The 13499-nt window shown below is 36.2% G+C and overlaps 1 protein-coding gene across 1 annotated transcript; it reads left to right on the forward strand.

Moving 5' to 3' along the window:
* The first annotated feature begins 590 nt into the window (after window positions 1-590).
* On the forward strand, window positions 591-11467 carry Aga (aspartylglucosaminidase). The gene is made up of 9 exons (XM_027927023.3): window positions 591-784; window positions 2728-2881; window positions 3458-3570; window positions 4492-4604; window positions 6370-6484; window positions 7619-7694; window positions 8925-9032; window positions 9723-9856; window positions 11213-11467. The coding sequence occupies exons 1-9, from the start codon at window positions 658-660 to the stop codon at window positions 11311-11313; spliced, it is 1041 nt and encodes a 346-aa protein (XP_027782824.2). The 5' UTR covers window positions 591-657; the 3' UTR covers window positions 11314-11467.
* The last annotated feature ends 2032 nt before the right edge of the window (window positions 11468-13499 follow it).

Raw genomic sequence — 13499 nt, forward strand, 5'->3', positions numbered from 1 at the left:
TGTAGAGGATCAATTTGTATTTCCCCAGATTGTCCTTTTCTTCCAGCTCGGGGATTTGTAAGGAGAGGACGTCCTACAGAAAGCTGTGGTAGGAAGACTGAGCAGGGAAAGTACGGGTAGAAAATATCTAAAATGAATTTGGTCTTAAGAACTCTTCACCCATACTCAATAACCATTTCAGATCCCTGAGGAATTCCAGATTACATTTTAGACGAGGCAAAGTTCAATTTACACTTTTAATTCAGAGGATAAATAAGTACAAAAACAATAAACATTTACCCAAAGTTCCTAAGGACAAGCAAACCAGAGTTGCATGATTTCATACTAATTTTCCAATATGAAGCTCAATCTATACTTAACATCAAGGAAGGCAGCAATTTGTTTGACTAATAAAAGTAAATGTCTCTGCACTGCGCTTAATACGAAGCACCTCAGTCGGAAGGAACCCTGCAGCTCCACTACGACCGACCTCTAACGCGATCCCCGAGAAGGCCGCGTCTCGCGAGAGTTGAGGGACTGCAGCCCGTACCAGAGGGAGAGGGCGTGGCCGTCAGGTGGGCGGGGTCCTGGAGATCACGAGTGCTCGAGCTCCGGATGGGTCTGCGCCGGTCGCTTGGCCCGGGACTTATTTCGCGCTTGTCTGCTTAGCGCGCAACTATGGCGCGGAAGTCGAATTTGTTTGTGTTTCTCGTGCCGCTCCTGCTCGGCCCGACCCTAGTGCGCGGCTTCAACACTCTGCCCCTGGTCCTCAACACTTGGCCTTTTAAGAGTGCAACCGAAGCAGGTGCGAGGCGGTGGCCGGGGGTGGGTATCTGCACTGCAAGAGGTCGCGGTGGGGTGGGGAGGACCGACTGGCTGGCCCCATTGCAGCTGCAGGGCAGGCAAGCGCCCGATTGGCCAGGCCTTCCTCAGCCTCGGCTTCCAGTCCTTCCTGCTTCGCCCGCTTCGTTGCTCTTTTGCAATTGACCTTTACTCCATCGTCCTCCGAGGCTGTGTTTTTAAGTCCTTGTCATTTAGGATCACTCCTTGTATTGCCCCCCACTCCCACCCCGCACTAATATATATTACACTGTCCTACTGACCTCCAACGTTTCAGGTTTTTCAGCTTTTACTCTTCCAGTGGCACTTACGCTGGTTTTTGCCTGATACCTAGTTTTGCCGGGGTCTACCTCTCCACCTTCCCTTTTTCACCCCCACCTCCATGTATCTTCAGTACCCTGGATTCTTAATTTCTAGACAACCTTTTTTGCCCAAAAGATAGCATATTCTTTTCCCACATAACTTTTTTTTTTTTTTTTTTTTTTTGGTAACACTCTGATATCCTTTCCTTGTCACCTAGATTGGGAGGTTCCAGCTTGACTGTACATTAAAATTATCCAAGGAGCTTCTCAACAATCATTGTGCCTGAGCCCCACCTCCTGGGATTTTGATTTAACTGCTGGAACTAGGTCATCTGCTTTTTAAAAAACACAAAACCTCCCTATGTAATTTTCCTTGGCAGTCAGAGAGGATTGAGAACCACAAAGCTATGGTATCCCCTCTTCCAGGAAGCCTTCCCTAATGCCCTTAAACTTAATCAATCGGAATCAGATTCCCATCTTTTGCTCCGTGATATTATCCTGTATATACCAATCTCCTGGCATTTTCGTATCGTATTATGTTTGTTTCTTTCGTTTCAAGACATACTACTGCAGGAATAATTTCATACCCTTCGTACCCCATCTCATAGATTAACTTTCTGGTGGCAGAATTGGATCCAGAATTTGAAGGAGGTAAACTGCCATGTTATAGGGAGGGCATAGGCATCATAGAAAAAAAGGAATCAGGTTGTGAGAAAGAGATTCATAGCAACAGTGAGACCCAAAGAAGCCCAGCAATCTGGGCAGGGGACAATTCTGTGTAAGTTGCCTTACAGGAAACTTCTCAGAATGTACTTTCAAGCCTGTAGGTCCATTAGTGACATTAATTAAAGTGCTTATTGACAGTACCTGCTGTTCAAGGAATTCTGTTTTTATGGGTAAAGTGTTCAAGGAAGACCTCCCCTACCCCAATGTACAGGGATCCACAGAACAGCACAGTGCTAAAAATATGGCCACCATAGCTGAAGTAACTACTTTTAAAACCAAGCTCTGCTGGGTACCAGCTGAGTGACCTTAAAAAAATTTCTTAAGTCTATGGTTCAATTTCCTCTTTTTTAAAATGAGGAATTGCACAGTACTACCTCAAAAACTGTTAAGAAGACTAAATGAACTAATTCATATGAAGTCTGTCTTGTAACTGTTTCTTAGAATTTTATCGAGACTGTCCTGGAATGGGTGTTACCTCAAAAAAAAAAAAAAAAAAAAAAAAGAAAGGTAATAATTATGCATATTTTTGCAGAAGAAATTTGTGAGGTGATGATTTAATAGATTGTCAGTTTAACTTTGGGTAGTTTCAATTGTACCTTTAAAAATAAAGGAGAGGATACTGCTTTTCTTAGAAAAAATAGCTATTAAAAATTGAAAGAAAAAAAAAAACTTCACATTGTAGCAGTAGCCAAATTCTTTGAATTCTTTATAGTGATGTAATTTTTGTCTCTGACTGATTTGTACACTTGATAAACTAATTTGCTAACATTTCAGTTTAACTGAGTGTAAAAACGGGGAAAATTAAAATAGGAAGTCTCAAATTGCATTTGGCATCAGGAAAATATATATATAAAGGAGCATTATTTGGTTTAATTAACAGCATGGCTGGTGTTAGAATCTGGTGGTTCTGCCCTCGATGCCATTGAGAATGGCTGTGCTATGTGTGAGAAAGAGCAGTGTGATGGCTCCGTAGGCTATGGAGGAAGTCCTGATGAACTTGGGGAAACCACGCTGGATGCCATGATCATGGATGGGTAAGAATGCCTTTCAGAGAGATTGCTTCTCTGTGTCTGTGCTTCATGTTAAGCTACATTTAGAATTGTAATTTCTCCTAAGAGCAAGATGGGAGAAGGTGTGAGTTTTGTCACAGGTCAGAACCACTAGCTTATTGTACTTGGCATTTTCAAACACAAGGATTTCCCCTCTTGATTATTTAAAAGTGAATAATTTATCCTAATAATATCAATAATACATGAAAATAGATCTTCTCCTGTAACAGGGAGAATATTTGCCTCTGACCTTATAAACCATCATTCACCTGACATCCACAAATATTGTGGTTTGTCTGACCAGAAGAAACCTTGCAGCCTCTTTCAGAAGCTATGTTTAAGAATTTTAGTTCTGTTGGAATATATGGTAAACTGATTTTCCGTTTTTTCCTTAATTCTGATCTTGTGGAAATCTATGAACTTCATGAATGTGCTTTTTGCTTTTCTGTGCAAGATGATGGAATTTATCCTACAAAACATTATTGCTTAGAGAACAGCAATATTTTTAAATTTATGAATCTATGAAAATATCTTAATATATACTACGTTTTTTTCTTACAGCACTACCATGAATGTAGGAGCAGTAGGAGATCTTAGACGAATTAAAAATGCTATTGGTGTGGCACGGAAAGTACTAGAACATACAACACACACACTTTTGGCAGGAGAGTCAGGTATTTTTTAACTATACTGAAATTCTTTCTAGTCTTGTCTGTAGTCATCCCTGTGAAAAATAGTACTCAGAATCCAAAGAGAAAAGACTTCAGTTCAAATCCCAGCTCTTAATGTCTATTTAACTGGATAGGTAACTTAACTTCTAACACTTACTTTCTTTGTCTTTAAAATAGGATTTAAAAAAATAATAATAATTTATTACCTATAGATGAGTAAATGCTGGACTGAAATAGTGTTCACCATCAGTTTTTTTCCCATATTATTACATTTTTATGGGTGCATCATTAACCTAGAGAGCATTATTAACATAAGAAGATAGGACTAGAAGAAATATGCTATGACAACATCACTTACTTGAACACTTTCCAGACTGTATACTAGAAATTATACAGTGGACTATAATCAAAAATTATTTTTAATGATATGTTTATCTAGTGACTCCATTAGGTTTCCTTCAGTTTGGCTGTAAGTACAAAATCTCAAGGTACCTGACAAATAAAAGAATGGTACTCATTCAGTTGAATACAGTTGTCCCTTTGCTGTCACAAAGCTTTTTACACCCTGATCATGATCATTGCAACTGGTCAGAGCAGTAAGAGTCCATATTAGTGAGAGTGTGCATTTTTTTTTTTTTTTTTTTGGTAAGGTGAAGGTGAGGTAGCAAAGGATTCTGCATAACACACAACCCAGGGAACTCAAGCAGATCAGCTTTAAGTAGGACATATGGAAGTTGAAGATGTAGAAATTGATTTCCTTGAAGTTGTTCATGTGTGAAAACTCTTTGAGAAAACTTTGTGTTCCCCTCTGGATGTCTTTGTGTACCGCATATAAGAGGCAGCTGACCTAGGATGCCTCCAGCACATACATTTTGCTCGAAAGATGATACTTTGTTAATTTATACTTTGCTTCCTAATCTCCAGCCACCAAGTTTGCTGAAAGTATGGGGTTTACCAATGAGGATTTATCTACCAATGCTTCTCAAGCTCTTCATTCGGATTGGCTTGCTCAGAATTGCCAGCCAAATAATTGGAGAGTATGTATATGTATTCAATCTCAAAAATAAATTACTTGAAAATATTAAAATTATTTCCTTTCAGTTCTCTCTTGCCTGCCTATTGCTGAGGATGCTTCTTAGCATCCTGGCTACATGTTACAGCTGGAGATTTAAGTTGTCTCTCTGGGCATTGACATGAGAGCTCCTTTAGCAGGCTCTGGTTCACATCCAGGGTGAAGAACTACTGGTCTCTGGCAGTTGTTTGCAGACTAGGAAGATTCTGGGAATTGGAGCTGCCCCCATCAGAGATTTTCTGCTTATATTTCCTTGGATAAAGGCTGAAAAAGTCAAAGTTTGGGAAACATAAGTCTGAAATATTTTCCAGATCTTATCTGTGTGAAGTATATATAAGTATATGTATGAAGTATATATCCAGCATCTTCCCATCACTTCAGTTAAAGATTTATACCATTAGGTGTCTTGTTTGTTACTAATGGGATAATTTGTCTTTAATGGAATTTTTAGCACAAATTAGTATGCCTTTTCCATACAGTTTCCTTCTTTGATTATCTTATGGCCTCATCTTTTTTATTTTTTCCCTAATTGCTGATTACCATGATGTCTCTGGGATTAACCATGGAAAAAGATGGTTGATAAAAGAGAATAGGGAAGATACCTAGTATACTAATGTATAATGTGTACAGGTTGAATATCCCGAACCCAGAAATCTGAAATTCAGAACTCTCTGCCATGGTTCCACAAGTGAAATACTCTACACACCTCATGTATTGCAGTTAAAATGCAGGTGCACTAAAAATATTATATAGCATCACCTTCAGACCACTTGTATACAAAACAAACTTGTATATAATATATAAATTAATTGCTTTAGACTTGAGTCCCATCCCCATGGTATACTTGTAAATATTCCAAAATCCAAGACAATCAAAAATCCAAAATATCTCTGGTTCCAAGAATGTCAGATAAAGGGATAATCAACCTGTAGTAGTTTCTTGTTTTGTTTTATTTATTTGTTTATTTTTATGCCACTAGGGATTGAACCCATCAGGTATTCTATCACTGAGTATATAACTAGCCCTTTGTAAATTTTGAGACAGCCTCACAGAAGCTGGGTTCAAAATTGAGGTCTTCCTAGGTCAGCATCCCACACCACTGGGATTACAGGAGTCTACCTTTAAGATTCAAAAGGATAGCTGGGTTTGCAACTCAGTGGTAGAGCATTTGCCTAGTATGTGTAAGGTATTGGGTTCAATTTTCAGCATTGCATATAAATAAGTAAAATAAAGGTCCATCAACACGTAAAAAAATATATTTTAAAAAAAATTTTAAAAGGAATCCAGAGTACCACACTTTGAGCATATTTCATAAGCCTAGCTTTGGAAAGAAAAAAGTGGATTGCAAACAGTGGTTTTAAATCTCAGAATTCTTATTTATCCAGGAAAAAAATTCTGAAGAGTTCCATTGTGTTGTACCTTATTCCATTGGATTAATATCTAATTAAAAAAAAAAAAAAACTCTTGTATTGTGCTTAGAATTTTAGCAAATAAAGACAAAATTCAGGGACCTGTTCTATGTGTTTTATATATCTCCCATATTATGTAATTCTGAGACTAGCATGGGAATTTTGTAAACTTATATATTCATCAATTTTCACATAAGACTCAACTAATCTTTATGTTTACATTAACATATATTTCTTACTAGTGTTAAGTGATTGTACATAACTACTTGTCAATTTCTAAGATACTCTTTCTTAAAAATAAAACTTAAATCTTATTTACAGAATGTAATACCAGATGCTTCAAAATACTGTGGACCCTACAAACCACCTGGTATCTTAAATAAGGATGATCCTACCTATAAAAAAGCAGAAGATGATTATGGTCATGATACTATTGGTAATTTGTCTTTTATACAGTTTTCATGATTAAAAGTTAATTACCTTCTTCATCCCTGTTCATGTACTAGAAGTTGATTTTGGCAAGTAAGTGCCTCTCTCTCATTTTTTCTCTTTGGTATGTATATAAATAAGAGAGATTTTATGTATACATGAATGTATTTGTTAAATTGCTTATACAAGACCCCCCAAATCAAATATGACTATTCATGTGTTGATTTTTAATTCTTTGATAGTTAGTTCTTTATGTTGTTTGGTGGTACTAGGGACTGAACCCAGGGATGATATACCACTGAGCTACACCGCTCACATATCCAGGCCTTTTTATTTTTTATTTTAAAAAAGCATCTCACTAACTTCTCTAGGCTGGCCTCCAACTTGCAATCCTCCTCAGCCTCTCAAATTACTGGGATTATAGGCATATGCCACTGTGCCTGGCTATCATTTGCTATATTAAAGTGGCCTTATAATTTTTTCCAAGTTTTTAGGACCGACTTTTTTCTACTAGTCCATTTTAGTGATTTTATTTGGAATTACCCCTGGGGGGGAAAAAAAAAAAGGAAAGTAATTCACCAATTTGAAGAGGAAGGATATGGGATGTCTATCAAATGACAGTATGAATCCATGTCATCACAGTGCATAAATTATACTACTGATATAATTTTCACTATCCACAAATTTTCTCTTTACTTCTACGTGAAATTAATGAGAGCATATTTATATTATTTTCCTAGTTCAGGCTGTGAAAACACAGTACAAAAGCTGGTAACTTACAAACAACTGAAATTAATTCTCACAGTTGTGGCTGCTGGAAGTTCAAGGTCTAGGCATGAGTAGATCCTGTGTCTGGTGAGGGCCCATTTCCTAGCTCATGGGTGATATCTTCTTCATGTCCTCATGCAGTAGAAGGAGCTAGCCAGCTCTCTGGGCCTCTTTAATAAAAGTAATAGACTTATTTTTAGGACTATGCCTTTATGACCTAATCACATCCCGGAAGCCTCCCTCCTAAATTCATCACTTTATGGACATGAATTTTGGGGAGCCAACATTCAGACCAAGAAGTTATCAACTACTCAATAATGTTGTTATATTTGAAGTAAACTTTAGGTACTGACAACTTTTTGTTTACTTCCAGGTATGGTTGTAATCCATAAAACTGGACGTACAGCTGCTGGTACATCTACAAATGGTATAAAATTCAAAATACCTGGGTTAGTGTTTTCATAAGAACAGAACTCTCAAATATATATAATGTAAAGCAGTATGTGCTGGGTGCTATGGAGGATAGTACAACCAAGTAGAGTGCCAGCCTCATGGCTGATCTAGATAAATGTGAAAGAAAACACATTAGATCTGCTAAGTGCCAAAGGAGGAGTCAGAGCCAGTGCTTTAGAGTTTAGGGTGGCTTAAAGTAAGTAGTTAGTAATGCCAATAAGGTGTTGCTAGCTAGGAACTGATCCTTGAGTCACAGAAAGGAAAGGGGATCCTCACAGCAAAGGCACTGGCAGGTAAAAGTAGTGCTCACTTCAGATTCAGGGCTTCTGCTGGCTGAAGAGGTTGTCAGTGCATGGTGGAGAGGCAGGTGGTGGAAGGTAAGACTGCAAAGGAAGACTGGAACCATATTTCAAGGAGTCTTATGTTAGTTTAAGGACTTCTAAATTTTATTTTGAAGTGGTAGAAAAGGATTAAAGATTTATTACAAAGAAAAGCTTTTGTCAAGAGTTTGGCATATTGCATAGGAAGCAAGAATACATGTTAGGTAAAGAAAATCAATTTTGAGCCTCTTAAAATAACTCAGAAATCAAATGATAAAGAATGGTAATTATAGAAAAGTAACTGTAAATCTTTGAATGTCAGCTTGGCATGTAACAAGCTGATTACAATTTTTTTTTCATTTTTTAAATTGACAAGTAAAAAGCATTTATGACATATGTATAATGTTTTCATATATGTATACACACATACACAGACATAGTGATTTAACTTACCTCACAAAATTATTTTTTTGTGGTGATTACAACTTAAAATCTGCTCTGAGCAATTGTCAAATAGACAGTAATAAAGGTGTTGTTATTGTAATAACCATGATATACAATTGACCTCATAAAGTTATTCCTCCTGTCTAATGAAAATCTGTGTCCTTTGACCAACATGTCTCCAGTTCCCTCACTCCCTGGTATCAAGCAACCACCATTTTCATCAGTTCTATAGGTTCAACTTTTTTATACTCCATGTCTGATAATAAATTCTTAATTAATGTAGGTTTGTGAAAACTAAGTTGAAAAACTAACAAAAGTCCTTTCTCTATGTTGTGAAGAATTTACTTAAAACAATAATCAGTAGTTATGTGGAAATATCCTCTATTTTGGAAACAGCTCATAATATAATTTATTTTACACTTGATTTTCTGTCCTAAATTCTTATGCTGTGTGCTCATAAAGTCGCATAGGAGACTCACCAATACCTGGAGCTGGGGCATATGCTGATGATACTGCAGGGGCAGCTGCAGCCACTGGGAATGGTGATATATTGATGCGTTTTCTGCCAAGGTATGATTTCTTACGTTTGTAAATTTTAGAGATCTTTATAGGGGATATGTTCTCTGTCAAGATACAAAATGAGTTTTTGTATTGCATAATCTGATTGTGCACAAGAGCTTTTGAGAAATTTATATACAAACTTTTTGCCTATCATTTAATGATCATTCAAATTAAGTAATCATAGTTCCATGAAATAGAATAGTACCCTACTTCACAGATGAGAATATTTATGATTTATTCAAATGTAAGTCCACTAAGTCAGGGAGCTATGATAATTGATGAAAGTACGAAACATAGTTCCTATGTGCAGTTAATTACTAGAACTTCATGTTGCATACGTGTACATTATTTTTTCCTTTAATAGTAGCACCTTTTCTCTTTTGAATGTAACCTCTATTCTCTGTGATTTCTGGTTATTATTACTAAGCCAGAAACTCAGCCAAAGTCAAAAAATACTAAGCCAGAAAAAAAAACTAATTTCTTAGTCTGAAACTAATGGTGGATGACTTTAATAGATGACATTATATCAAGATTTCCTTGCTTCAATGTTGATGCTTTAGTGAGAGTTAGCCACTCCCACTCATTATATGTATTCTATCAAATATGACAGTTTTGTTAGTTTTAAATTTCTAATTAAAGTTACCTGATTTGGAGTTTGCATTTGTTCTGTGATACTGAAGTTCCCTCTGTTTAAATCAGCTACCAAGCTGTAGAATATATGAGTAGAGGAGAAGATCCAACTATAGCTTGCCAAAAAGTGATTTCAAGAATTCAGAAGTATTTTCCAAAATTTTTTGGGGCTGTTATATGTGCCAATGTAACTGGAAGTTATGGTAAGTTGAATTTGAATTTTGATTTATGCAAATTCTTTTAAATACTATATTGTACAATATACTAGTCAGTAGAAAAGGGAACTATGTAGAGTAGGCTCTGAGTAAATGTTACTTGATGGTCTTTCAAGGCCCACAAAGTGTTAAAATATACCTAAAACCCTTTTTTGTTGACTACCGGTAGTTATTTATGATCTGTTCTTTGGCTCTTAGTTCTTATCCCTACATGTTGAGATGTACTAATTTAGTCAGATGCTTTTACTAATTAGAAAGAGGTAGAGATAAATTATTTCCCATTCTTCTTTTCTAATTGTTACTTAAATATTTCAGCCATTTAGATCTTTTGGGAGCTCCAAAAGAACAAAATGTATTACTAATTTGTAAACCAAAGAAGTTTGCAGAATTATTTTTGCACTGTGTTTGAGGCATGTCTTTTGCTTCATTTACTTTCCGTATGAGCCTATCACAGTTTCAAAGCATTTTAAGATCAACCACTGCTGATTCTCATTAGTGAATTTTCATATGGGGAAGATATACAGCTTATTGATCAATACGACTTATTAGGTTAGACTGCTTATTATTTTCTTTGATCTTTTACTTCCCACACGTCTGTATTTGAAAAACTTGTTTGAGGAATTCCTTATTCTTTTTTAAGTACTAAAACACAAAAGTTAGTAAGAGTTATGGGGAGGGAAGGTTTTATGTATGAAATAAGTCAGTTTCATTGATTCTCTTAAGAAATAAACTGTAGAAGGCTCGGAGTTGGATTTAATAGGATGGAAAATGCTAATTATATAATTGTAGAATTTAAAATGACTAGTACCTTACATTTGAAGTAATGAGAGTAGAAGGGACATCTCCCCCAAGGGTTTTTAAGCAGAAGATGAACCCAAGACAAAAAGCACCTTGTCAAATAACTCTTCTTTCTGTGAGATTAACAGAGTAGAAAAGAATAAGAAGCAGTGATGTTGCCGGGGGGTGTTAATGGATGGATCATAGGAATGTTCTAGAGGCTAGGGAAATAAAATTTTTGGATGATGTTCCTGAATAATTTCTTGTAAGAAAGGGACATGAAAACATTAAAAAAGAAACAACAGCATGTGTATGGAACAGACAATCGCAGATTTTCTGAAGTTCAAGGGGATTGCTTCCCCACCACCTGTTTTTGGGTTTTTTTTTTTTTTTCTTTCTTTCTTTCTTTCTCTTATAACTACTCAGTGCTAAGAAAGGTACTTCTTTGTAGCTTTGTTGTACATATGTATACAATTGCCAGTGTCCAGGCAAATAGAAATATCTGTGTTGGTTATAAATATATGCATCCTATATTTAACCACACATCTTTCTCTTTTTTGACCCAAGGTGCTGCTTGCAATAAACTTCCAACATTTACTCAGTTTAGTTTCATGGTTTATAATTCTCTAAAAAATGAACCAACTGAGGAAAAAGTTGACTGCATCTAATCCATCTTCTCTGTCACTATCTGTATTTAAAGAAGAAAAAAACAAAAGCAAAAGGTTATGATCATCATGTAGTGGTTGTCTGCATTGTAAGGTTTTTGTATAAAGTAAACACAAAAATAAATTTATGCTGAAATGGCACTTTCTACATCTGAAATTTTTGTATTTTCTATTTTTATTTAAGCTTTGTACACGCTGAAAATTAATATCCATATGTGTATGTGTTGTATAGACTTAAATGTAAATGATATTTGAATTTCTAATTGATGTTGCAAGAAATTACTACTTCGGGAATATATTTTCACAGTAATATACTAAATCCAAGTCAGCTATATTTGAGTACTTAAAATCATTAAAGTATACAAGCCTTTTAGGTCTTCCTCAAAGGAAGAGTTACACTAAGACTTGGCAGATTAGTCCTGGTTAAATTTCAGTTTGTTATGTTCAGTATGACATACCTCTGACCACTGATTATTAGTTTTACCTAGTGTTCCTAATAGCTTGAAGCAGGAAGAATGCTATTAATATAGATGCTTTTTATTTTGCACATGTTAGAAAATATGGGCAATCTTCTGGTAAGCAATTATATTGATTTTGTTTGGATTACTCTCTAATGGAGCTCTGAATGTAGGAAAGTTTTGCGCCACAAAAATCTCTGGTCTTTAAGCTACTGATATTCAGTATTGGTCATGTCTTTTACAAATCATTGGGGGCATTTGATTTGTACTGTAATTTTACTAATGTCTTTTGCAGAGGTGGGGATTACAATTAGAAATAAGTCAATAATGTGTTTTCTGGCTTGGTATTATTTTCCTAACTTCTGAACTACATCTGAAAAGCACATGGAAGTTGTGTGTCTGCTTTCTTAGCATCATCTTGTTTTTTTATCCTCCCTCCGTACCAGGGATTGAATCCAGGGCACTTAACCATGAGCCACATCACCAACCCACTCCCCCCTTTTTTTTCTTTTATTTTGGGCGGGGCGGGGGGTTACAGGGGATTGAACTCCAGGGCACTTAACCACTAAGCCACACTCCCAGCCCCCTATTTTGTATTTTATTGAGAGACAGCATCTCACTGAGTTGCTTAGCACCTTGCTTTTGCTGAGGTTGGATTTGAACTTGCCATCCTCCTACCTCAGCCTCCCAAGCAGCTATAACTATAGGTGTACACCATTGAACCCAGCTTTTAGCATCATCTTTTTCCTTCAGAATCATTCTCTTTAAAATCAGGAGTCTAACACATTCCCCATCATTCCTACCCCCCTACCCCTTTGCCCCCTCCTTTTCTGCTCCCTCCCCTTTGCCCTATCTAAAGTTCTTCCATTCCTTTCCCATGCCCCACCCCCATTGCCATTATGGGTCTGCATGCTCATATCAAAGGAAATATTCCAGCCTTTGGTTTTGGGGGATTGGCTTGCTTCACTTAGCATTGTATTCTCCAACTACATCCCATTTACCTGCAAATGCCATGATTTTATTCTCTTAATGCTGAGTAATGTTCCATTGTGTACGTATACCAAAGTTTTCCTATCCATTCATCTATTGAAGGGGATGGTGGAATGAGAGACATCATTACCCCAAGAACATGTATAAGACACGAATGGTGTGAAAATACTTTGTGTACAACCAGTGTCGTGAAAAATTGTGCTCTATATGTGTAATTTGAAATGAATTGCATTCTTCCATCATGTATAACAAATCAGAATAAATAAATTTTTAAAAAGCCAAAGAGAAAAAGTTAAAAACAGCCTCATCTTATGGCATTTTTATAAAAGGACCCGAATACATATTGCCTCCCTTTCTATTGTAAATAATTTACTCTGAAAAACGATTTTAGGTATCAGGAGTATAAATGTAATATAATAAAAAATAACTTCTACTTTTGACTACTTTTAGGCTTTATATACATGATTTCTAATAACTTGTTTAACTGGGTTTTTATTAAACTGTTAATCATGTTATTTTAAAAACATCTTTGATAAAAAGATATTAAAAAGTTGAAACCCCTAAAAAAATCAGGAGTCATTAACTAATAAAATTATATGTACAGCATTATCCTGAAACTTCAGTATTCCGCACCCATTTTGGTTTTGACTTTGTCATAGTTAAGGGTAGAAAGCTGTAATGTTAGTGAGGCACAGTGGCTTACTAGGGTGAGGCAGGAGGATCAAGAGTTCAAAGTCAGCC

The sequence above is a fragment of the Marmota flaviventris genome, chromosome 3 (genome assembly GCF_047511675.1).
Source record: "Marmota flaviventris isolate mMarFla1 chromosome 3, mMarFla1.hap1, whole genome shotgun sequence".
NCBI lineage: Eukaryota > Metazoa > Chordata > Mammalia > Rodentia > Sciuridae > Marmota > Marmota flaviventris.

Excerpts from the sequence above, each read along its gene's own strand:
- Aga (XM_027927023.3), top strand. The coding sequence starts at position 658 with ATGGCGCGGAAGTCGAATTTGTTTGTGTTTCTCGTGCCGCTCCTGCTC. Across the intron at positions 785-2,727 it reads TAAGAGTGCAACCGAAGCAG|CATGGCTGGTGTTAGAATCT; the intron begins GTGCGAGGCGGT and ends TTTAATTAACAG. Across the intron at positions 4,605-6,369 it reads GCCAGCCAAATAATTGGAGA|AATGTAATACCAGATGCTTC; the intron begins GTATGTATATGT and ends TCTTATTTACAG.